We start from the raw sequence: 23,712 nt of genomic DNA, 5'->3' as shown, positions 1-23,712 counted from the left end.
ATCCATAATCATATGCAAAATCATTTACAGCTAGCAATATATATCACAATTTATAAGCACTCTATGATATATATATATATATATATATATATATATATGCATGTTTCCATTACATGTGTGACCCTAATATTAAATTGGATTAAAAATTAATGATTTTTATGGCCAAAACTTCATATACCAATTCCGTTCATTTCACTTGACCAGTACTTTTGGTTTAAAATACCCTTAATGTGAACACCACGACGAATCTATATAAGGTCCAGTCCAATTAACTTGTGGACCGGAAGAATAAGGTCAGTAGTGCATGTGACCGATGGGAACACAAGGTCCAGTCCAATTAACTTTGGGTATGTATGAATATAGTTTTGGGCCAATAAATGGTACACAAAGTCCAAAAGTACGGTCCATGTCTTGATCTTTTTCGTATTTTGCTTGATTTTGCAAGTACTCAATGATAAAAGGCCCATTAATTCGTATTGGCCCCTTTTTTCCCCCTTCAAAATAGGCGATATTTAGAGGGAAATTTGGTTGCAAGGAAATTAAAAAAAAAAAAAAAATCAAATAGTTTCTAATTTATTTTCCTTCCGATTTCTCCTCCTAAGTCCAAACCAAACAAGAGAAAATAACAAGTCTTTCCATTCTTGATGATCAACTTATTTCTACTTAATGTTCTCCCCCATTAATGAAATCGAGACAATCTGGACCTTTGAATTTTCTTGAACAAACGTGACATTATTCTTGTTAACCCTTTATATATATATATAAATCCCTAAGCTTCAATTCCAACATCAACTCTCCTCTTATTTTACTTGATATATAGTTGTTGTCAACAAACTTTCCACCATAAAAAAAATGCAAGAAGTCTTTGCCCATCTTTTAAATTTCATTTCTTTAATTAATGTTGGGAAGGGGGGTTTAAAAAAAATGATTCTCTCCTTGACCTAGCACACACATGAAAATTAGTTAAAAACAGACAAAAAAAAAAAAGGCATTTCCGTGGAAACTTCCATACCCCAATTATTTGTGTAAATTTCTCACATGCTTAGGGAAGAACATTGCCCGCTCATCACCACCTACCATGCTATGGATCGATGGATAGTATCAAACCCTCTTTTTTCTCTAATTTTTGTGGTCAATTCTAATTGACATGAAAAAAGAAAAAAGGAAGGAAAAAAGAGAGAGAGAGAGAGAGAGAGAGAGAGAGAGAGACTAGATGATGATGATGATCGAGCTTGACTGATCACATGATATGTGGGTGAAGTAGGTAGCTAGGAAATTAACCCAAGTATATTCCTTATTCAGTATACACTTCGGTGTTGAATTGAATTGATTGGACTCTTTCAACAGAAATTCGGGTTAGCTTCCACATAATTTCATGGAATATGGACGATGCTTTCCACGGTCAATTAGTCAAGAAAAATACTATCTATATTTATAATTTTATTAATAAAATTACAAGTATTGATGTGTCAGCTATTCAAAAATAATAAAGATTTTATTCAATTCAATTAAGGTTGCCTTCCAAATGTGCACTCAAAAGTGCCTTTAGTGCATTTTATTTATTTATTTATTTATTTTAAATGTTTGAACGAATACCATTAATGAATTGTGTATGTATTTAAAATGCAAAAAAATCTTTTTATCAATTATTATTTATCATCTCACACCTCATATCCTATAAAAAGCATCATCATTTCTTATAAGAAATACCCTCACATCTTAAAAAAAAATTATAAATTTAGAATATAAGAGTGAATAATAACTGATGCAGAAGGTACGTATGGCCCTTTATAAGCACATTTGGAGAGGAAGCTAACATCACCCATCAGTCAGTTAAAGACGGAACCCTCGTTTGCAAACAGTATATACATATTCCGCAGCAAGTGTACACAATTGGTCGCAACTCATAAACAATGGGAACTGAAAGTGTAACAATATGTTACAACAACGACATATCGCCGTAGTGGAAAAAAGAACGACGCAATAGGACACGTATACGGACGCACTCATCATATCAGCTTGCCGTCCTGTTGTAGGGACGAAACTGTGCGGGCATTTGGCTTCGTTTAATTCTTAAATCTATCTCAACCAATCGTTACAAATTTTTTTAAATTTTAAATAAAATATAATAAAAAATTAGATTTTTTTAAATTTTAAAATAATAATAATATTAAAAAAATAATATTCTAATAATATTTTATCATTTCAACTCAATTCAGTTCAATATTCAAATGCAACTTTAATTTTAATAGAAAAAGATTGCTATTTATGATGATTTATTTTCCGAGCCTTTTTTTTTTTTTTGGCTGAATATAGTACACAGTATACACATATTAAAGACATTCAATATTATTAAAAAATGTTGAACATTCGTAAATATCATTTCTATAATTGTAGAAATTATATTATATTATATGGACATATTCTAAAAATATCTTCTTTCTAATTATATTGTTATTAAATTGTTATATGGACATATTTATTATTTATGCGTGTACATAAATTTTACGTTTTATTAAGATTGTATAGTTCTTTTTACAACTATAATTTATAAATTAATTTTAAAAGCCAACTTCTGCAATAATTATACCTAGCTAATTGTGGGACTTTCCCCTCTTGTTATCTTTAGGATAAGGTAATCGTCGGGCGTTTCATATATTGCCAATCGTTCATCTAGATTACCAAATCTTTTTTTTTTTTTTTTCCAGAAGATGTCGAAACATCAATTTTATTGATTACCTTCACTTATAGTAAATAATATAGTATAACACTTGGATTTATAAGTATTCAATAAAATCATCCCAGACATCAAATCCATATATATATATATATATATATAAACTATACAGTAAACTAATCAAATAAACCAATAACCAATCTAAACATGCATATTTTAAAGCAAAACCTGCAACAACAAAATACCAACAAAACAAACAAAATACCAAAGAAAATTAAGTTCCAAGACTAGGGAGACCAATCTTATCTAGCCGAACAATACTTTGCAACTGTCTATGTAGAACTCCTCCTTTTGAATATCTGCATGTCAAGCCAACTTCTCATTGTCGAGCCAAAAAATCTAGAACTTGGTTTGCCTCTTTATAAATGTGTCTGATAGAGAAATGGATCCCTTGGTGCTCCTTAACTATTGCTTCTCAAAACTCTCAAAGATACCAAATCGTGCAATTACCATAAATGATCCATCAACTATTATTTTGGAATCATGTTCAATTTTCAAGTTAAAGAAATCTAACTCTTTACATAAAACCACTCTCTCAAAGAGAGCATGAAGCTCAGTCTCATTATTCATACCATGTCCAAAGTAAATAGAGAATGTATCTTTTACATTACTATAAACATCTCGAATTGCACCTCCTCTCCCACAAGAATCCGGATTATCCCTATAACTCCCATCAATGCGGATTATCAAACCTTATCCTTGTCTACATGATGCTACGCAATCAAAAAGTGCTTCTTAACACACACACTCTCTCTCTCTCTCTCCGCACAACATATGGTCCCTCAATATTATCGCTAGAATATTTTAGATTTTTTTTTTTGATTAATGTTTAAGAGATTGACTATTAGTGAACTAATATTTTTTTTTTCTTAATGATTAAATTAGATGTTAAAAAAAATCAAAGAAAAAAAAATTCAAATAAACTAGGCGTACGTCTAGCAGTACATGTTACGCGGCCCCCTAGTATTATCTTAAAGAAAATGATACTTGCCTCATAACATGTCCCTTCAAAATTACCGCTCGAATAATGTGTGTATATATATACTAGCAGTAGGTAACGTCCAAGGGACGTTTGCCATTTTTTTTTTTTTTTTTTTTACCAAGTGATTAAGGAAGTATTTAATGATGTTGTGAATTTTTTATTTTTTAAAATAATCTTTATGATAATTAAAAAAACACATGAAAAAAAAGAAAAGAAAAATAAAAAAGTGAAATACACATTTAGGACATATTTTCGGGCTACTTTTTCGTTAGCTGTAGCAGTTCTCGTTAGTTAATTAAGAATATTGTCATATTTAAATTATGTTAAAACTCTAATTATTTATACAGTTATACCTTTTTAAAAATATTTAACAAAATTTCATCTTTTATTTAATGATGAAATATTAGTATTTTATAAATTAAATTTGATAATTTATTTATGATATGATATTTATATGTTAATTATCTATTTTAAATTAATTTAAATCAGTATTTAAATTTTTACCATTCGATCAAATTTGAAGAGTTATGATGAAGAGTTAGATTTAAATCTTAAAAAGTTTCCTTTTCGTTTCGCTTTCTCTTTCTACCTCTCTCTCCTTCCACTCAGCCACGTCTTCCCTCTCTCAACTTTTTTTTTTTTTTTTACCTAGTAATTAATGAAGTGTTTTTTCTAGAGTACTAAGCAAATCCCTAGAACATTAAGCAAATTTGGAGGACGAAATTTATTTAAGGTGGGAAGAATGTAATACCCTACTCCTTCCTTCTTACGTACGATTCTCTTTTTTGACGTACGTTCCTTCTTTATGACGTAAGTAAATCCTGAGGGTAGAGATTATGTGAATTGTCTGCCCCTTCCATTTAGCGACTGCGAGGCTCGTCTTGCGTGCCAAACCATGATGGCTTGTTTCAAAAGATATTATGTGACTTCTAAGGCACGTCCAATATTTTAAATGTACTAAAAATATTTATAAGGAGTATTTCTAGTGTTATTAAAATAAGTTTGAATTTAAATAAGACAATTATAATATTCTTGAAGAGCTCCAAAAATATTATAATTGTTGGAAATCATTTCAGTTATTTAAAATATTATGAGATTTAAATTATGTTGAAAGCTTTAATTAATTAAATAATTTTATTCTTTTAAATATATTAAATAAGACTTCATCATTTATTAATGATGAAGAATATTATTTTATAAACTAAAGTTAGTTTAAATAATATTCTACCTTAATTCTTCTAAGTGCTTTTAATTAAGTTAATGGTTACGTATTTTCAAATAAGTGTTTAATCCCTACCGTTGGATCGTTTTGAGGATTCCAAGACGAAGGGACTGGATTAAATATCCAGACCCCTCTCTTTCTCCCTCACTTTTCCCTAGCCCTCTCTCTCTCTTCCCTCTCTCCAGCGTATGTCGTATATAGCCCTTACCGTAGCCGAACTGCTCCACTACTCAGCCAGCACCGTCGTGCGTCGCCAGACTTCACCGCCGGCACCACCAGCTCCGCCTCACTCCTGCGAGCCTCCCCACACCATTATCTCTCTCTCGCACACTCTTTCTTCCTCTCTCCCTCGACAGCGCATAGCCCAAACGGGCTTGATGCTACTGTGTCGCCGTGCGCCGTCCTCTGGCGCTACCACCGCCACCAACAGCCTTCTCTCTCACCGGTGAACCCCTCCCATGGAACCCAAGCTATGGGAAGCTCCCTCTCTCCCTCCGTCGCACGCACGCACGAAACCCATTTATGGGTTTCGCACGGCTTCAAGACCACCCCCATGGGTCCTCCACACCCACGGCAGAGCTCCACCTCCTCTGGCCACTGCATCACCACTGGGACCTCATTTGGCCACCGACCACCTCTCGTAGCCATCCCCACGTCCAGCCGAGCCACCATGCATGCTCACCTTCCTTCACGGACGCCCACTTCCCCTTAGGCCACCTCCATCATCGTATGCCACCACCCACAGCGTGTGACCACCCTCTCCGGCATCCTCAGGCCACCACCGACACATCCCAACCACCCATGGCCTCGATCTGCCATCTATGCTCCCTCACTCTCTCACGACATCTCTCCCTTTCACACACGGCCAGTTTCTCCTCCACCATCGTGATTTGTGTGGTGATTTTTTTTATTTTGTGGTATTTTTGTGATGATTTTGCTATAATTTTGTGGTAATTTTGCTGTAAATTTACTTTGAAGATGCAGAAAGGGACGCGGAGATATAGAGGTTTTGCCGTGGTTTCGTGGGTTTGCTGTGTTCATCATTGTTTACGATTACTATTCATGATCAAACATTATTGTTCACTGCTGTTCACGTTGTTATAGCCTCTTTTAAGTATAAGGAGATCTTAAGGAGCTTGTCTCCCACTCACATATATGAGGAATAATTCATTTTTTTTTAAATGGCTGACGTGGCAAGGCCATGTGAGGGAGCACATTTGGAGGACAAACTTATAAGAGCATCCTCATTGGCTTGGCCAAATGAGTAGGTTGGCTAAAATTTATATAATTGATGTCAAAAACATCTCACATTGAATTAGACAAATCTAAAATAATTTATATTTTTACTACAGTGGTTGGCCAAATATAGAGAACCACTATTGATTCACCAAATATTAAAATACTAATTTCTCACTTCAAACAAACATTAAAATATTAATTTCTCACTCCAAGCAAAAATACTATTTGGTTTGTAATTAAGAAATTTAGATATAATTTTAAATGAGTTTAATCAAATATTTTTTATTATTAACATTAAATGACTTTCGAAAATATGATCTTTTTAATATTAATTTAATTAGAATATAATTATTATTAATATTTAATTGGTAGAGATACAAAATGTGATAAAAATAAATTAAATATAAAAATTATTAAATTAATAATATTTTATTATTATATAGAGAGTGAATAGATAATCTAATATAAGGATTAAATTTAAATAAAATAAATAAATATAAAAAAATATGATATTAACTAAATTTTAAAGATGAATTTAATCAAGACAATAAAAATATTCTAAACACCACCCATATTTTTATGTACTGTTTGCTAGGTGGGCTATGAGAAACACAAAAGCCTAATTATTGCAAAATCTGCGGTACACTACTTCGTCACTGAACAACCTCTTCGTTTTTTCGAACTTCTCTGAAGCTGATTAACGTGTTTCATGATCATTATCGCTAACCACAAAATGCATGGGCATGCAGCAGGCTGCAGCATGAATAGCTCCACGGTTGGTTCACATCTAAAATCTATCTCATTTTATTATTATAATTTTTTTAAAATTTTATATAAAATATAATAAATAATTTAAATTTTTTAAATTTGAAAATAATTCTTTTAAATTTTCACACAAAATATAATAGAAAATTTTATTTTTATTCTACTATTTATAAAACATATCAACCCATCTCTAAATCAAACTACTCTAGTTATTTTCTATAACTTAGAAAGAGAACACCGTAGTACTTGACTAAGTTGACTTTAGTGCAACAAGATGCACACTGTTTAATTAATTATGAACTAGTTGGAACAGTGCAATGATGTTAAAGCAGCCTGATATATCGCTATCTTCCAAATGCAATTAGTTGATGCAACGTCTACGTACGTACTCTTTGTCGCCATATGGGCAATGTATACATGTTACTTATTACGAGAAGAAATACTAGTTTAATCTTATCAGAGCATTAATATTAGTCTGTACATATGTAAAATTACTTCTTTTATATATCTATTTTATCATTTAAGCAAAATTTTCATATTGACTTATACATATTTGAGATAAAATAATAAAATATTAATATTTTGCTAAAAACAATTTTTTTATATATATTTTACAATTAGCATCCACTACATATATTTGATATTAATAATATAAATGTAATAATAAAAAATATAATTTTTTTTATATATTATATTAAAAATATAATAAAATGAAAAAAATATATATAATATATTATAATAATAAAATGAATGTGTAAGTGAAGTTTTGTTGTGTTGTTGAATGAATGAGAAAAAGAAAGTATTGAGAGAGAGAGTGGAAAGAGAGAGAAATAATGATTAAAATATGATTTGTAGGGTAAATAGTAATTATTTAAATTTAAATAAGTACTGTTCATAAGTAGTTAAATATTTAAATATATATATAAGTCAATGTAGAGGATTTTAGAATCATATTATGCAAATACGACTTTACATATACATATGCATAAACCAATGCTAATACTCTTATACAAAGTTAATTTTACAAAATTTCATACGAATTTATTATTTTATAAAATTATTTTTATTATAAAATAAATCTAATAAATTATATACTACGTCAACATACATCGCTGTTTATTTTTCCGCCCTTCTCCTATTTCCCGCGGGCCCTGTAGTCTTCAGCTTTCGTACTCTCTTCTATTGAGCACATTTTTCGTTTTTTCTACCTTGGCCTTAAAGAACGTACGTCGGCCATGCTATCCTCCAAATCTGGCTAGTATAATTGCCCGGCCGCACTGCATGACTTTCCACATGTATTAGCTAGGCTATTTAATTCACCCTCAACCACCTCTACTTCTTCCTGATCTTTTCCCTTCTAATTAATTTATTTCCTTTTGCATATGATTTTTTTTTTTTTTCCTCGCATGATTTTTTACTTAATTGATTTTTCACGAATTTAGAGTCCAAACCAAAGCTGCAACCACTAGTCATCATCATTCACGGCTACGCACCCAGTTGGAAGCATCCTAGCTAGTGTCAAGGTTGTCACAAACCTCCTTTAATTAGCTGAATAGACCTTCTTCAAGTGTTTGTTGCTGATCCCTCACCCCTTAAACTCTATTTTTCATTTGAAGTAATTTTATGATCACCTTGTCCATTAAAAGGAAAAAAAATATTTATTTAAAAAAACAAAAAAAAAAAAAAAACTAAACTAAACTTGAATCCTCTAGAGCTTTTAGTCAAACTCTTGGATTTAATTAAATGAGAAAGATATACATATGAAGCGAGCTATACAACATTTATCGAACATTTAATGATGTTGAAAATATCGATTTACTCAAATAATTAGAATTAATATTATAAAAGTCACATTATGTATCTACTTTTCTCTCATTCTATATGTTTTTTTTTTTCCTTTTTTGGGTACAGAATCTACAAGTAATGCAAGCTTCCAGAAAAGGAAAATGCTAGTTTACATTCTCATTGAGTAGTGATAGGTTATTACCTTTATTACTATCTATCTATTACCTAAGTGTATTTCAAATTTTTTTATTTTTTTATCATTTTTTAAAATATTTTTTTAACATCTTTAATCATTAAGAGAAAATTAAAAATATATATAATTTTACTAATACTCATTTTTTTAATAATAATAAAAATTAAAAAAATAATTAAATATAAAAAAAATAATAAATAGATAGTAATAAAATAATAACTCTATTATTATTCAGAACGTAAAATGCTAGCCCTTTGTTCCAATAATAAGAAGAAAAATACGAAAATAAAAAGGGTCAAATTTGATACGGCCAATAGTTAATAACAACTAACAAAAGAAAGAAATTCTAAGATCTTTAAGACTCGCACATCGTCATGAAAAAAAATAGGAAAAAGCTGGGGATTCGCTGGGAGCTTCCGCTCCCTTTTTTTTTTTTAACTTAGGGATTAAGAAAATATTATTTAATAATATAATGAATTTTTTTATTTTTTTTAAATATTAAAAAAATGATGTGATAAAAAAACAAAAAAAAAAAAAAAAAAAAGAAAAAAACCTTTGAATTTGTTCTAGCGGGAGCCCGACTGTGGCTGTAGACCCAAAAAAATATTTTCCAACTTCACTAATATACAGAACCGCCAAGAATATTATTGCAGCAGCTGGCACGCACTGACGCTCTTAACATTATCTAATGAATTAATTCGAAATATATAGACGAGGCTCGATATTCTTATTAGGAAAATGTTAAGTATGTCGTCAATTTTATCTCTTATTTTGACTGTTTATTTATTTAATTTTTACTTTTTAGTTTTTTATTTAATGATTAAGAAAATAACTTTTACTATATTGGTGTATTTTTTTTTTAAATGTTTAAAGATATTTAAAATATGTGAAAATAAAAAGAACAAAAAAATAATATAGAGAATTTCTACTAGGGGAGACGTCCAAGGGTCAAAACTACACTAGCACCACTCTTCTTATTATGTCTATCGATCCCAACTCAATAATATATTATTCTTATAGATGATACTGACAGGCCATCTGCATAGAAGTTTGAGAAATTAATTATAATGGTTAAGTTATAAATTAAATAATAAAATTTAGGTTCTCTTATTAGTTTAAATTTTTGAAATAAGTGATGATTTTACATAATATCAAAATAGATTAAGTCTTAAATTTAAATTCTGATTATATACTCTACCTTATTTAATTAAATAATCCACGTATTTGACCCATTTATTTAAGAGAGTCTAATTTACACGTGAGTGGAAGTATTAAAATATAAATTAAATATTAAAATCTACTTCCTCTCATAGCTTAAATTTTTAGGACAATCGGTAATTTCACAATAATGACTATATAATATATATATATATATATATATAGACCGCGACCTACAAAATTAAAAGAATTACATGTACATAATTGATAATCATCAAGTCAAGTCTAACGTACGTACTATGATAAATTATAATCCATCATGGCTTAATTTCCATAGAAAGAAAACGATTTTTTTTTATTTCGATGTGTAATGACCCTGAAACTTCCTCTCTCTCACATGAGCACGCACCTTTAACTTCTTTATATAAAGAGAGCGATGTTCATTCTTTTGCTGTATCAAACCATAAGCAAAGAGAGTCCTACCTAGTACCACCGTTTTATTTAAGTAGAACCATGGTCCGTGAGAAGAAGCTCGTCGATGAGGTATCCGGATGGCTGAGAATTTATGATGATGGATCGGTCGACCGAACATGGACTGGACCCCCAGAGGTAAAGTTCATGGCCGAGCCAGTCCCATCCCACGATGAATTCGTCGACGGAGTATCCACACGCGACATCTTCACGTGTGAAAAGTCTAATCTCAAGGCTCGGGTTTATCTCCCAGAGAAAGAGCTCGGGGAAACCGAAAAGTTTCCCATCCTAGTCCACTTCCATGGAGGCGGTTTTTGCATTAGCCAGGCTGACTGGTACATCTACTATCATATATACACACGCCTTGCACGTTCATCTCGAGTGATTTGTGTCTCGGCCTTCTTACGCCGTGCTCCTGAGCACCGTCTCCCAGCAGCCATTGATGATGGCTACTCCACGCTCCTCTGGCTACGCTCCTTGGCTCGAGGTGAGTCGTACGGGCCCAGCTGGCTCAAGGAGAGCGCAGACTTCGACCGTGTTTTCCTCATTGGAGATAGCTCGGGAGGGAACCTTGTCCATGAAGTGGCTGCAAGAGCTGGGAAGGCGGATTTGAGTCCGTTAAGGCTAGCCGGAGCGGTTCCAATCCACCCGGGATATGTGCGCTCTGAGAGGAGCAGGTCTGAGTTAGAGCAACCTCAGACACCTTTCCTAACTCTAGACATGGTGGACAAATTCCTGAGCTTGGCATTACCTGTTGGGTGCAACAAAGACCACCCAATAACATGTCCGATGGGGCCAGCAGCGCCGCCATTAGAGGGGCTTAAGCTGCCACCTTACCTGCTTTGCATAGCAGATCAGGACTTGCTGATAGACTCAGAGATGGAGTTCTACGAGGCCATGAAGAAGGCTAACAAGGACGTGGAGCTGTTTATTAGCACTGGAGTGGGTCACAGTTTCTATCTCAACAAAATTGCTGTGGATATGGACCCTAATACGACAAAGCAAACCTCTAATCTCATTGCTGGGATAAAAGAATTCATCAAAAAGCACTGAAATCGATCTGAATCGCTAGCATTTTAATTCGCATCATCTAGATATCTGCATGCAATTAATGTTATATTTACAACGATATGCTGGAGTATGTTATGTTCTTGTATTCTATTTGGCTTTTGCTTTTAATTTCTTTGATCTAATTATGATGTTTGCTACTCATGTGTATGCATCATGTTTTTCTGCATTTTAATCTGGAGATTTTATGGTAGTGAAAAGTGCTGTTAATTGTTGCGTCTGCAAACAATATATCAGTGGTTCAAAAGTCTTGTCCTTGTCTATATACAGACAAAGTGACGCCCACATTTGTGTGTGTATATATATAGACACACACATATATATAATTCTTCAGAATTTCCGGGGAAAACGAAACATTTTCTGGTTTTCAGTTTGCTCTTTCAAATCAGCTTAGTTTGGATCTTCAACTTATCTTAATTCATTATTACAATTTTTTCAAATTTCAACACAAAATATAATAAATAATTCAACTTTTTCAAATCTCAAAATAATAATAATATTAAAAAATAATATTCTAATAATATTTTATCATCTCAACTCAACTCAACTCACTTCAACATCCAAACGTAGCCTGATCTAAGTGGTTTTAATTATGTGATAAAAAAATATTTTAATTAATCACAATTTTTTTTATAAAAATAAATCTACAAATCTACAAATTGACACAATTTGATATAATACATTAAATTTAACATGCTTCACATAATAAATATCAGTAAAATACATGCACATCGGGACACAATTAAACCTTTTCCAAAACCCAGGGAAAAATTTTTATATTAAAAACTAACTAAATATTAAACTAATTATAAGCTAAGTGGACTTTATTTCCTTATTATTATTATATACTTTGGAGGTGGAACTATGTTAATTTAGGTTTTTCCCGACTGGTCATATATGAAAGGTACAATGAATAATTAATGACGAAAATATCAGAACCCAGAGCACTGTATCATGTACTAAAAAATCTATTTATCATCTAGATTTTCTATACAGTATTATATATTATATAAATTTTTTTATTTTTTTCTCTTATTAAATATATAGTTATGGATGATGAGTAGAAGAATTTATAATTAATTTAAAAAAAAATAAAAATAAAATATGTAATATATTATTTTGGTATGATATATCGGAATGTTGAATAACAAAATTGGTATCTACGTCATACCATGAGTGGAAACAAATGCAAATGCGCCTTTTGCTTCTTCAATCCGTCCAAAACACCGATGGGTCATGTCTGCAGTTCCTCTTTTTCTTTTGCAAGACTTGTCCTGGTCATATTCATGTGCGTTATGACTCTGAAATATAATATTTGAATAAAATATTATTAATTTTTTTAAAGATTATTATTATTTTAAAATTTGAAAATTTTAAATTATTTATTAGATTTTATATAAAAATTTATAAAAATTATAATGATAATATAAGATAGATTGAGATACTTTTATTATCCAAACCTATCAGACACTCCTACCAGTTTACTAAAATCTGTTCCCATTGAATAAACAAATACCAAAGATATATATAGTCCTAAAAAAAATAGAAAAAATTTATTTCATCATGAATATGAAATAAATCCTAATTTAACTAGAAAACAAAATCTGCCTAAAGTTCTTATTTTGTTAGAGATGTTGAAAAGTCATACTGCTGCATCATATTCAACTAATTAAAAAACGCTTGAAGCTAGTTAATGGACCCACGTCACGTCGCTTTTCTCTTCAACAGTTGTACTACATTATTTTGCTGCTCAAGTCACTAAAGTTACATCCATCGTCCCGTCGACGTTATCTACCATGAGTACTACAGAGATTAGGCTACGTTAAGTAATTCAATTACTCTCATTATTATTTTTTATTTTTTTATTATTTTTTATTATTTTATTATTATTATTCATAAATATTCTTAACACTTCTCAATTATTTATATTTTATAAATATTTTATTTAATATTTAATAAAATATTTCATCTTATCTCATCTGAATTACATAACCAAACGAAGCTTAAAACATAAAACTTGTAATATTTCATTCAATTGCACCACTATTACGGGCTAATATTTACCGTCCTCAATTAATTCAGCTTTTACCGCAAATTAATCTGAAATTACTGACGTCCTTGGCTTGTATTAATTCAATACCCATTCTAAGGGAAAGTTCAATATTCCAGCAGAACTTAACTTTTGTGTTGTTTTTTTTTTTAAGTGTAATTCACAATACGTTCGAAATAGAAGAAGGAAAATAAAAAAGCCATCCTATCATGATCTTTCTTTTCCTGCTTTGGACTTGCTTTGACTAGCGTACCATATAGGCCAGAACATGGACAATTTCGTGCCAATTTCATCCAAGTTTCCATACAATTTAATAAGAAGGTTAACATGAAAACTTGTTAAATTGGCACGAAATTGTCCATGTTCTGGCCAATATGGTACGCTTGTCAAAGCAAGTCCAAAGCAGGAAAAGACATCGCATTTCCGCAACTGCATTCACTTTTTTAATACTGTTTTTTGGATGCCAAAACAATGTAATCTCATTTCATTATTTTAGTTTGAGAAAGGGTTACTGTCACAAAAAATTTAATAAAAATAAATTTATAAATTGATATAATTTTATATATTATATTAAATTTACTTTATAATAAATTTAAATTTATATTTTAACATATAGAAAAATATTTATAAACGTGAATTGTGCAACTACTACGTAATCGTTTAAAAAAAATAAAATAAAATATGAGACCCACGTAGAAAAAATAAAATTTAATAGTAGATCTCACTCTTTTTCAAAATATTTAGCCGACATTTACGCACTTCACGATTGTATATAAAATTATTTTTTAACATATCAAGTCAAACTATCCTAATTTATAAATTTATTTTTACAAAATTTTCATTCTTCTCGTTTTAATACTTCAATTGTACTCAGAAGCATAAAAGGATGTACAAATTATTGAAAACAAAAAGACGTACAGATCAATCAACTGGCGATGAACGCGAGTAATTAATTATTGTTTAATGTGTTTCTATATATGTAGATACTTATAGATGAGGTGGAAGTTTCTGTTTGGTTGCTCGTTTGAACTATTCGAACTAATTATTATAATTTATAGTAAAAAGTACTGAAGTGTCTGCTTGAATGCAGCCATGAAAAGTAGAAGTTGACCATCCACCTTTAATGTCAATTTGTTAATTGCTCGGAAGCTATGGCGAATTTGGGCTGAAAGCTCATGTGACTGATTAAACACGATATTTGTTATACATGAATGATTTCTGTTATTTATAAGTCACTGTATAAACACGATGATCGGATTGCAAAAATATTTTTGTTAGATGAAGTTTCCTTGCATTTTCATTCAATTTAGCCTCGAGAACATTTTTCATGTGGTTGAAGAGCAAGCACGTGAAAGTTGACTAGCAAGTTGCGTGTCCGTCTTAGATTCCGGTTCAATCATCTATACCTGTCTGTTCTATAAAAAAACATCATTCATGTGTGAATCCAAATGAATGCAGCATTAGTTTTAACTGTTCCATTATTAAAGTTAAAAAAAAAAAAAGAACATAACATGAGTCCATGACCAAAAAATAAAAGGCCCTTTTGTTCAACCTTCCCAGTAATAGTATCCAGACAGTCAGTCCAGCCCAAAAATGTTGGGCTTTACAAGTTTGGACAAAGGCCATTACTTGTTGGTCCAATAGTAATATAGGTGGGCCTCGGCTCCAGAAGTCTATTGCGCTCCTCTTCCCATGTAGCTGTTTCAAAGGAATTTCGTAGAGTTTTCGCACTTTAATTAAATATGTATAAATCATTTTTTTCATTAACTTATAATACTAAAATCATTACCCGAGCTCGCTCTTGATTAAATATCTATTTTTTTTCCAATGGAATTGTCAATTATACTTCTTATAAATAGTGTATTTCTTGAAAATTTTATAAGAGTTATTTTATTCGTGCAACAGCCTACGTCACACACCTGTTAAGGAAAAAAAAAAAGTAGCCTAAAAGGATGTGTTGTATAAGACAACGAAATAGAATTTTTCCTTTTATAATTATAATTTCGAACAAATAAATCATTCAAATGCATACTACACATTAACAACTCATTGTTAATTACTCTTGATTCAACATACTTTCTTCGTTTTGTACAAATAGATATTTTACTTTCTATAGAATCCCAACGACACCGTTCTAACGTTAAGAATTTAATAAATATTATAGACTTATATATTTATTTTATATTCATATATATGTTGTTTTAAGAGTTAAAACTTTGATAATAATTCATTGGAATTAAGAAAATCGTGTCTAAAGTCAATGTCTCACCTGAATTTCGGATTAAGAAATTCTATTTGAGACTGTACGTGCAATCCTCTATTAAATAAAAAAAAAATATCATTTTAGAAGAGATGATTTTATAATTTTTAAAAATTTTTAAAAATAAAATTATCTAAACTTATATTATAGTTTCCAAATGAAAACTATACCTACCATTGTTCAAAATTATATGTCAAATTCTACTGATTTAAAAAGATAATAAGATTATCGGTTCCAGAAGCAGAAAATCCGTGGCCCAATTAATCCAACCGCAATCTACGGCAATCCCTCCCACCTAGAATTTTCCTTTTCATTAATCTCACTTTGAATGTGAACTTATATGCATTTATGGTCCCAAAGAATACAACTCAACAATAAAAAAATTAAAAAAAGAAGAAAAGAAGTTTTCCCCTGGATGGTGCCGACTACCAAGGTGTCTATCTACTTTTCTCTTTTACTTTTGAGAGAGAATAAATACACACTAATAACAAAAATTTAAATAAAGATTTTAATGGGCCCCATAGGAAAAAGGAAAATTATACTTGCTTGGCAATCTCAAGGTATTGGGATATGAACACACCTCGTGCTATTTTTTATTTTCGAGAAAATGTACAAATTCATAGTAAATATATAAATAAGAGTTTAACGCACCCAATTTACTCAACTACTTGAAAAGAGAGGATGGAGGAAGAAAATAAATAAATAAATAACTAACTAAAACTTTCCTAAAAAAAGAGAGAGAGAGAGAGAAAATCTCTATGCTTTTTATATATATATATATATATATATATATATATTAGTTTGAAAATTAATAAAATAAAAAATGATACAGAATCACCTGGTGTGGAAGGCCAATGGGGCCAACTCAGACAAAGGAGTAGCAAGAGGAGTAGGACTAGGAGTTGCCGATGGAGCAGGAGAGGTCCGACAAAGGGGACACGTGGCACTCATTCGAAGCCATTCATCAATGCAATTGGCATGGAAGCAGTGATGGCAATCGGGTATGCACCTTATGGTATCCTTAGGCAGGTAGTCCGACAAGCAAATGGAGCACGGGCCGTGATTGGGCGTGGGTAGTCTCCGGCTTTCTCCGAGCACCGTCTTCGGGTACGACTCTATGATGGATCCATCTAGGCCCATCACAACTATCACAGGCACCATTGAGGTTCTCGCTGTGGATTGGCGATCTGACCTATGGACATTCGTGTCGTCGTTATCACCACCATTATTACTATAAGTATCGCTACGACCATTGGCTTTAACTCTAACACATGCATAAGAGGCAAACATGATCGTGGAGATCAGGACGAGAATGCTTACGGCAATGGCAATGCCGTACCCGAGACCGACACCAGTAGCCGACAACGGTGGTTCGGCTGTAGACATGGCCGGAGAGAGAGTTATAGTTGGAAGAAGTGAGTGAAGATCAATAGTGTGATCAGAACAGAAGTGGGAGTACTTAAGAAGTAGAGCGTTTATAAGGACAGGTGGGGGCAAAAGCCCGCCGGGGTACGCGGCAAAAAATAAATAGCTTTGGACCTTGGAATTAATGTTCAACGGCTCGTGAAATGGCAACAATGACCTTCCAAATGGTATCCGAGAAAGGGCAGAAAGCGGAAAACACTGCATGCATGATAAATGTACTCCATTTCTGGTCGTTGGAATATTATTTATTAAGTACTTATGAGACCAATTTGAGTAGATATTATCCCGATCCGACATTTGTGGAGTAGAGTCTCATGGCAGCTGCCAGCGCATGCGTCTTATTGTAATGAAAATATTCATTGCGGATGATTTATTGGATTAATAACATCGATCCTACATTCCAGAACCGATGATATGAGATACGTGGCGCAATCAAGTTAAAACCATATCTAACTCTTTAAGAAACATAATTAAGGATCTCGAGTCCTCAACCTATCCAATAATGACATTAATAATGATCAGTTGATGCAGACGAAAGAAAAAGAAGCCCATGATGCAGTTGTTGGTGATCAAATAATGACGACATATTCGATGGAAATTCGTATGCATTTTAGATACAAACTTTAGAAACCCATGCATTAATCTAAGCTCAATATCGTTATTATTATGGTTGTTGTTGTTACAACACGAATTAGGGATCCTTTCATTAGCATGAGTTATCTTCTTCAGGAGCTAATTCAAACATACATGTTTGAAGGTGTTGGAGAAAATTTTGAGATTTTGAATTGCTGCATTTAGTCAATTTCGGCCAATCAGTTTAAACTGCCGCGTGTTGGAGTGAGACAGAGAATTTTTTTTCCCTAAGAAAAAAAAAAAAAGTAGGCACTTTTTACGATGAAAAATACTGATTTTTCCAGACTAAGCTTAGATGCCACCAATATGTCTGGGTTTTCCTGAAGAAACAAACAAACAACCCAGATTTTCAGTACGTGCACAACAACAGCAGCATATATATGTAAGCTCGGCCCAAAGACTTTGCATGTAAAGATCGATCATTCCACAGCTAGACACTCCACTGAAACACCACCACAGAATTAGACACATCCAACTGATATAATCTCTCTCTCTCTCCTGCAAGATCTGAACTTCTCCCTCAAACTCGTCTAACCCTAGAATAAACCACGTACAAGAAAATCAAATTTTTCCAAGAAATATAAACCGCCAGAAAACAGGTTTAACTGTCCAGTTTTTCCGAATTCTGAGCTCTCATATTTATATATATCTGGTCTGAGTCGGGCTCACTTTGACTGATAGATAGTTTTGTAATTTTTTTTTAAAATTTTTTATTTAAATTTTTTTAATATATTTAAATATTTTTAAAAATAAAAAAATATATTAATACATTTAAAATTATTTTATTAATTAATCATTATATAAAAAAAATATTTACGAACGGTCAAGTAAAACGGTACAACTGAAGTGAGGCAAAGTAATTTTTCCATCTGGTCTCCAAGTCAGGAATGGCATGTGCATCACAGGCAGCGATTGCAGCAGCCAACACCTGCACGTTCCCAACGCAAAGGTTGTTCAACGATAAGTACCATAGTTGGAGAAAAGTACGGAGCTGCAGCCTATTTACTCTGATCTGGCTTCCTCTGAAGATTCTGACTGCAATGTTGAAGAATGTGCTCCTGATAAGGAGGTGACCCGTTCACTTTGTTTGTGTCCTTTCTTTTTTTTTTCTCTAGTTATTTGTGCACTGCTTTACTTGGTGTCTTGGTAGATAGAATAAAAAATGATAAAACACCAAATTAATTGCAGTTTATAAGCGTGCCGGCCGGCTTTTTAATGAATAAACCAATAAGAATTGGAGGATGTCAAGGGAAGAGTGCCTCTGCAAATAATCTGATGGGTAAATGGTAGATCTAATCATTTATTAATATTTCAACATGGTTTAAATGATTAATGTTGGAGAAAAATCATTATAACAGTATATATTTTGTATTTATTGTATGATTACTTTTAGTTAATTATTTATAACACTTATCTGAAGAGATGTATAGTCTAAATAATATCACATTATATGTATAAAATAAATATTTTTAATAATGACTTCTATCTATATTTATTCGGTTTAAATTGTTGTTTTCACTTTTCAAAGCTATTGCTTCCAACTGCTAAGTGTACTGGTTCCTTTGGGGCAGGGAGGTGGGAAAGATAATGACATGGAAAGATCATACTAATGGTACATTTGTGAGTGATGAGTCGCACTTAGAAACTAAGCGTTGATACACGTGATTCCATAACATGCATATCAAGGCCTCCCAGTGAATACTCTCGAAATGTCCACTCTCTCTTTTGCAGTTGTTCCTGTCTAATCATTCCCAAATGCCATCGGCATAAATTATAAAGGCCGTATGATTGCCGGGCTCAAAATTCAACATATGGCTTTCAATATAAAAGAAGATCTTGGTTTCTCACAAAAAATCACTTTACCTAGTTAACCAATCGTGCAATTTTCCTGCAAAAATTAGGTTGGGAAGGCCAGCATGGAGTGGTTAGCAGGGGAGAAGACTAAAGTAGTTGGAACATTTCCGCCTCGCAAGCCGCGGGGTTGGACAGGTTATGTTGAGAAAGACACTGCTGGGCAAACAAACATATATTCAGTTGAGGTTGGTGGTTTTAAGCTCCTACTATTTTCGATGTTTCTTGTTTGTTTGTTTCACCGTAATTGACTTTTACTAATTCATAGGGATAGTTCGACTGTTTGGATTTACAGATAAGATTAGATGATTTTAGATGAAGTATGAAAGTTGAAAAAAAAATATTGTTAAAATATTATTATTGTTTTGAGATTTGAAAAAGTTAAATTGAGATTTAAAAATTTTGAATTATTTATTATATTTTATGTGAAAATTTTAAAAAAATTATAATGATAAGATAAGATGAAACATTTTTTGAATCCAAACGGGCGTGACTGCACATTCTCATTCTTTTTGTTTGTTTGATCGTAAGTCTGCATCCCTATGAATTAATTGGTGGACATTAAGATGAAGCTGAGATTGGAATTAGGCCGATAGAATGCATTACTCCTCCAAGTTGGTAAAAACCCACCTCAAATGCAGACACTAGAATACTCGGGGCCATCTCTAAGTTACTATATCAACAAGTTTAAACCACAAGAAATTATCCAAGGCTCAGCACCAAGCCAAACTGAATCACCCAATCCCATATTCAGCCCATTTCGTGAGAAGTGTCTTTAGGTAATTAAAGTTGATATGATATCTTGTATTGTAAAATCTTATCAGAAGTTTTTCTTTATATTACAAGTGCATCTAATTGTATGGTTAAGATATATGCTCTGTCACCTTATCCAGTGGATGCTTTAAGTAGCATTACTATGGTTCTGAAGCAGCAGAAGCTTTGTAAGGTGTTGAATATATTACTGTATGATTCTATAGTGGGAACTGTTTCTCAGGTAGAGTTCTTATAACACGGTTTTGAATGAGAGAAAAATGTGAGAAATCCTCTTTTCAACTCTGACTTTCCCACTCCAGTCGTTGCTTTTCTTTCTTATAATTCGAAAGTAGCTGCTTCAGCTTCAGCTTCAGCCACTCGAATTTTCCATATTCCAAAAGGGAAGCCCAACGAATATCAGATGCAAAAGTATGTCCATGGAAGATTATAAAACCTTTTATTTCTTTGGAGGGTTTGAGGCCATGACAAGAGTCTGTCTTTGCGAAAATGATCTCCTTTATTTTATTTATGAGATAAAAATAAGGTGTTAAAGTTCAACGTTCATGATAAACAGAGGATAAAGCAGAGAGTGACACTGTAAACAAGGGGAAATACATAGAGGAGATCCGATTAGACTTCATTCTAGAGTACCATCTTAATGTAAATCTCTTAAATTGGATAAACAACCTAAACCTCATCCCTCCCCAATAAGGCAAGAAGAAATGCCTTGTAGTCTCCTGACGTGTGCCTAACTAGGGCATCATCCAAAGTAACATTGTTCCTCTTAAAGTAGAGTTCCTTGATATCCTTCAAATCCTTTTCTGCACGAGTTATGATCACACGACTGAGAGTATCTTCATCGGTTCCCATAGTATTGATGGCATTGCGCAAAACCTAAGTTGCAAACAATTGAATGAGGTGCTCACTATAAACACCCTGTAGAAAACACGAACTGTAATGCAAGCTTAGATGAGTTCATGACTGTATGAGTATGTTACCTTTGCATAGTACTTTCGAGGGTCTCTAATGCATCGGATAGTTGTACGCAATGCAGCTAGATAGGCATCAGCTGGATCACCCGACAAACCCTAAAGAAAAACTTCAAATATCAATGCAAATCGTATATAATAAAAAGTAACAGTATCATATATCTTCTAATTATCATTTCCAGCACCCTCAAAAACTTCATTGCTTTACCTTGGTAATGGATGTGCCATGATTATCCCTGTAGCGGTTGAAAGTTGCCTTGAGCTGTGCCTTACTCCTTGTACTAAGAATTCTAAGCAATTCTTCATGGTCAAAAGCCATTTCTTGGGCTTTCTCATGAAGAATATCCGCTTCCAAATGCGCCACTTGCGTATCAAACTCATCCTTGTCATACCTGTACGCGCTTACCACTGCAACAAGAAGCTGCATCAAAGTTCACAAATCATAAGCTCCTCATAAACATTTCATCTATGTTCTTGAAAATATAGATTCTTCTTTTTATCTTTTTCCTCTTTAATCAAAGTTTCCATGAAGAGTGAAAATCCACAAAATTCACAGCACTAGAGGATCTTGATTAGTTTTCATTGTCATAATATCAGAGGCAATGCTATTGGAATCTGGAGACATACTTTCCTGATGTGACCCAACGTGTGAGAGGCGACATCTTCTTCAAGAGAGCGCTTGTAACGACACCGATAAGCACGCCTTACTGCCAAGAGTTCTTCTGGGGAGCTTATGCATGCAATTTCAATGATTGCCCGGTAATCAGGTACTGCCTTCTGCAGTGCCGCATTAGTCAAGACAGCATCTCGATCAGCAGGGTCCAGAGTCCAGTTGCATATAGCTCTCTATTTCCATATCACTTTGTTTGTCAATAAATTTCATCATGAAAAAAAGCAGACTCAAATGATAATTATAAGTTCTAAAGGGTGTGAAATGAACAGAAATTAATCAATGGTAGTTGTAAAAGTACAAATTAATTAACCTCGAAGTCCCCGGAAAGTTCAGATTGAAGCTGTTTGATGAGATCCTCTTGGTAAATCTCTTCATAAGCTAGCCTTATAAGCTTCCTCTGAGTTGCATTTCTGTGTCCTAGTATGGCAATTATAGCCCCCTCATCTGTTCCCCATCCTAAACATTGTCCAAATAACAATGAAAATTAGTATTGGTTAAAAGAGAGAGTGAGAATCCATAAAATAAGAATTGATCAAAACCTTGACAAGCCCTCTTGATGTTCTCAGCATCTTCAACCGGAGAAAATTGCTTTGGAGCGTTTATGGTGGCCATTGTTAATCAGCCTCTCTCTATCTCTCTCTCTCTCTCGACAAGTTATTTCTTCACTTATAAAGGCCAAAGATTTCATTGCAGCCAGCCGTTTCAGGTAAAAGCAACGTCAGTTCTGAATGCCTTTTCAGTTCACATATAATTCATTATCTTTGAATATATTCAATACTGCATGAAGACTAGTTTCTTCTCTCCTTTTCTTCCATTAATGAATCAAACATGATAACCTCCAATATTTTCTTTCCCCTTTCCGTTACACATCATGTTCAAGCCAAACAGCTCTCATACTTGACAAAATAACAGCTATTTTAAGAGGAAGTTTTGTTGATTTGTTTATGATTCAGGACATGAGTAAGCTAGTTATCAAAAAAAAAAAAAAAAAAAAGGACATGAGTAAGCGAATCACAATTTCAACAAAAAAATACAGCATTCGGCTCGTCCTATCTCTTCCAGCAGGCTGCAGTTACCTTTTTTCTGCTCTCTGCTGCCTGGCATGGTCGGCATGCAGTCTCGTAGGGAGCTCGCATTAAAACAATAGAAATAATATTTGCGACTGCCCGCGCACTCTTCTTTAAAATAGTAATAGGATTTACATTAAAAGAAACATAATTTTTTAATAATAAATTTCATTTAAAAAAAAATAACTATATTTAACGTTAATCTTTAAATAATTAACTAACCATAAATAAATAGGCAGAATGAATTGAATTGGGCTGGGATTTTTGTTTGGACCAATTCCATTTGGGCTAACCATGAATGTAGTCTATCAGAGTAGCTCACTTTTGGTGGCACTGATTTGGGCCGCTACAGTGTGGCTCGCTAGAACCACAACCGATTGCTCTTCGCAAC

The 23,712-nt window shown here is 32.7% G+C and overlaps 4 protein-coding genes across 4 annotated transcripts; 2 read left to right on the top strand and 2 right to left on the bottom strand.

The window, feature by feature from the left end:
• The first annotated feature begins 10,481 nt into the window (after positions 1-10,481).
• On the top strand, positions 10,482-11,881 carry LOC121240072 (probable carboxylesterase 15). Its single transcript, XM_041137529.1, has one exon. It carries the CDS (start codon positions 10,595-10,597, stop codon positions 11,603-11,605), a length of 1,011 nt encoding a protein of 336 aa, XP_040993463.1. The 5' UTR covers positions 10,482-10,594; the 3' UTR covers positions 11,606-11,881.
• A 4,261-nt stretch (positions 11,882-16,142) lies between these two features.
• LOC121239674 (putative RING-H2 finger protein ATL69) lies at positions 16,143-17,411 on the bottom strand. The gene has a single exon (XM_041136948.1). It carries the CDS (start codon positions 17,314-17,316, stop codon positions 16,765-16,767), a length of 552 nt encoding a protein of 183 aa, XP_040992882.1. The 5' UTR covers positions 17,317-17,411; the 3' UTR covers positions 16,143-16,764.
• An 87-nt stretch (positions 17,412-17,498) lies between these two features.
• On the top strand, positions 17,499-20,618 carry LOC121239417 (protein MAINTENANCE OF PSII UNDER HIGH LIGHT 1-like). The gene is made up of 4 exons (XM_041136670.1): positions 17,499-17,570; positions 18,962-19,057; positions 19,890-20,066; positions 20,436-20,618. The coding sequence occupies exons 1-4, from the start codon at positions 17,499-17,501 to the stop codon at positions 20,616-20,618; spliced, it is 528 nt and encodes a 175-aa protein (XP_040992604.1).
• Positions 20,619-21,264: 646 nt separating this feature from the next.
• On the bottom strand, positions 21,265-22,866 carry LOC121240002 (annexin D8). Its single transcript, XM_041137431.1, has 6 exons — positions 22,794-22,866; positions 22,565-22,710; positions 22,209-22,427; positions 21,790-22,002; positions 21,591-21,680; positions 21,265-21,486 (listed from the first exon to the last, which is right to left on the bottom strand). Exons 1-6 carry the CDS (start codon positions 22,864-22,866, stop codon positions 21,280-21,282), a joined length of 948 nt encoding a protein of 315 aa, XP_040993365.1. The 3' UTR covers positions 21,265-21,279.
• Positions 22,867-23,712: the final 846 nt, after the last annotated feature.

The sequence above is a fragment of the Juglans microcarpa x Juglans regia genome, chromosome 7D, assembly GCF_004785595.1.
Source record: "Juglans microcarpa x Juglans regia isolate MS1-56 chromosome 7D, Jm3101_v1.0, whole genome shotgun sequence".
NCBI classification, from domain to species: domain Eukaryota; kingdom Viridiplantae; phylum Streptophyta; class Magnoliopsida; order Fagales; family Juglandaceae; genus Juglans; species Juglans microcarpa x Juglans regia.
This window is presented reverse-complemented; position numbering and strand designations above follow the sequence as displayed.

What these genes read in the sequence shown, in the direction of transcription:
- LOC121239417 (XM_041136670.1), top strand. Translation starts at nt 17,499, where the DNA reads ATGGCAACAATGACCTTCCAAATGGTATCCGAGAAAGGGCAGAAAGCG. An exon ending in AATGTGCTCCTGATAAGGAG is followed by an intron (nt 19,058 to 19,889) that starts GTGACCCGTTCA and finishes TGCAAAAATTAG; the next exon opens with GTTGGGAAGGCCAGCATGGA. An exon ending in TACTATTTTCGATGTTTCTT is followed by an intron (nt 20,067 to 20,435) that starts GTTTGTTTGTTT and finishes TTAGGCCGATAG; the next exon opens with AATGCATTACTCCTCCAAGT.
- LOC121239674 (XM_041136948.1), bottom strand. Translation starts at nt 17,316, where the DNA reads ATGTCTACAGCCGAACCACCGTTGTCGGCTACTGGTGTCGGTCTCGGG.
- LOC121240002 (XM_041137431.1), bottom strand. Translation starts at nt 22,866, where the DNA reads ATGGCCACCATAAACGCTCCAAAGCAATTTTCTCCGGTTGAAGATGCT. An exon ending in AACTTTCCGGGGACTTCGAG is followed by an intron (nt 22,428 to 22,564) that starts GTTAATTAATTT and finishes ATATGGAAATAG; the next exon opens with AGAGCTATATGCAACTGGAC. An exon ending in ATGGCACATCCATTACCAAG is followed by an intron (nt 21,681 to 21,789) that starts GTAAAGCAATGA and finishes GTTTTTCTTTAG; the next exon opens with GGTTTGTCGGGTGATCCAGC.
- LOC121240072 (XM_041137529.1), top strand. Translation starts at nt 10,595, where the DNA reads ATGGTCCGTGAGAAGAAGCTCGTCGATGAGGTATCCGGATGGCTGAGA.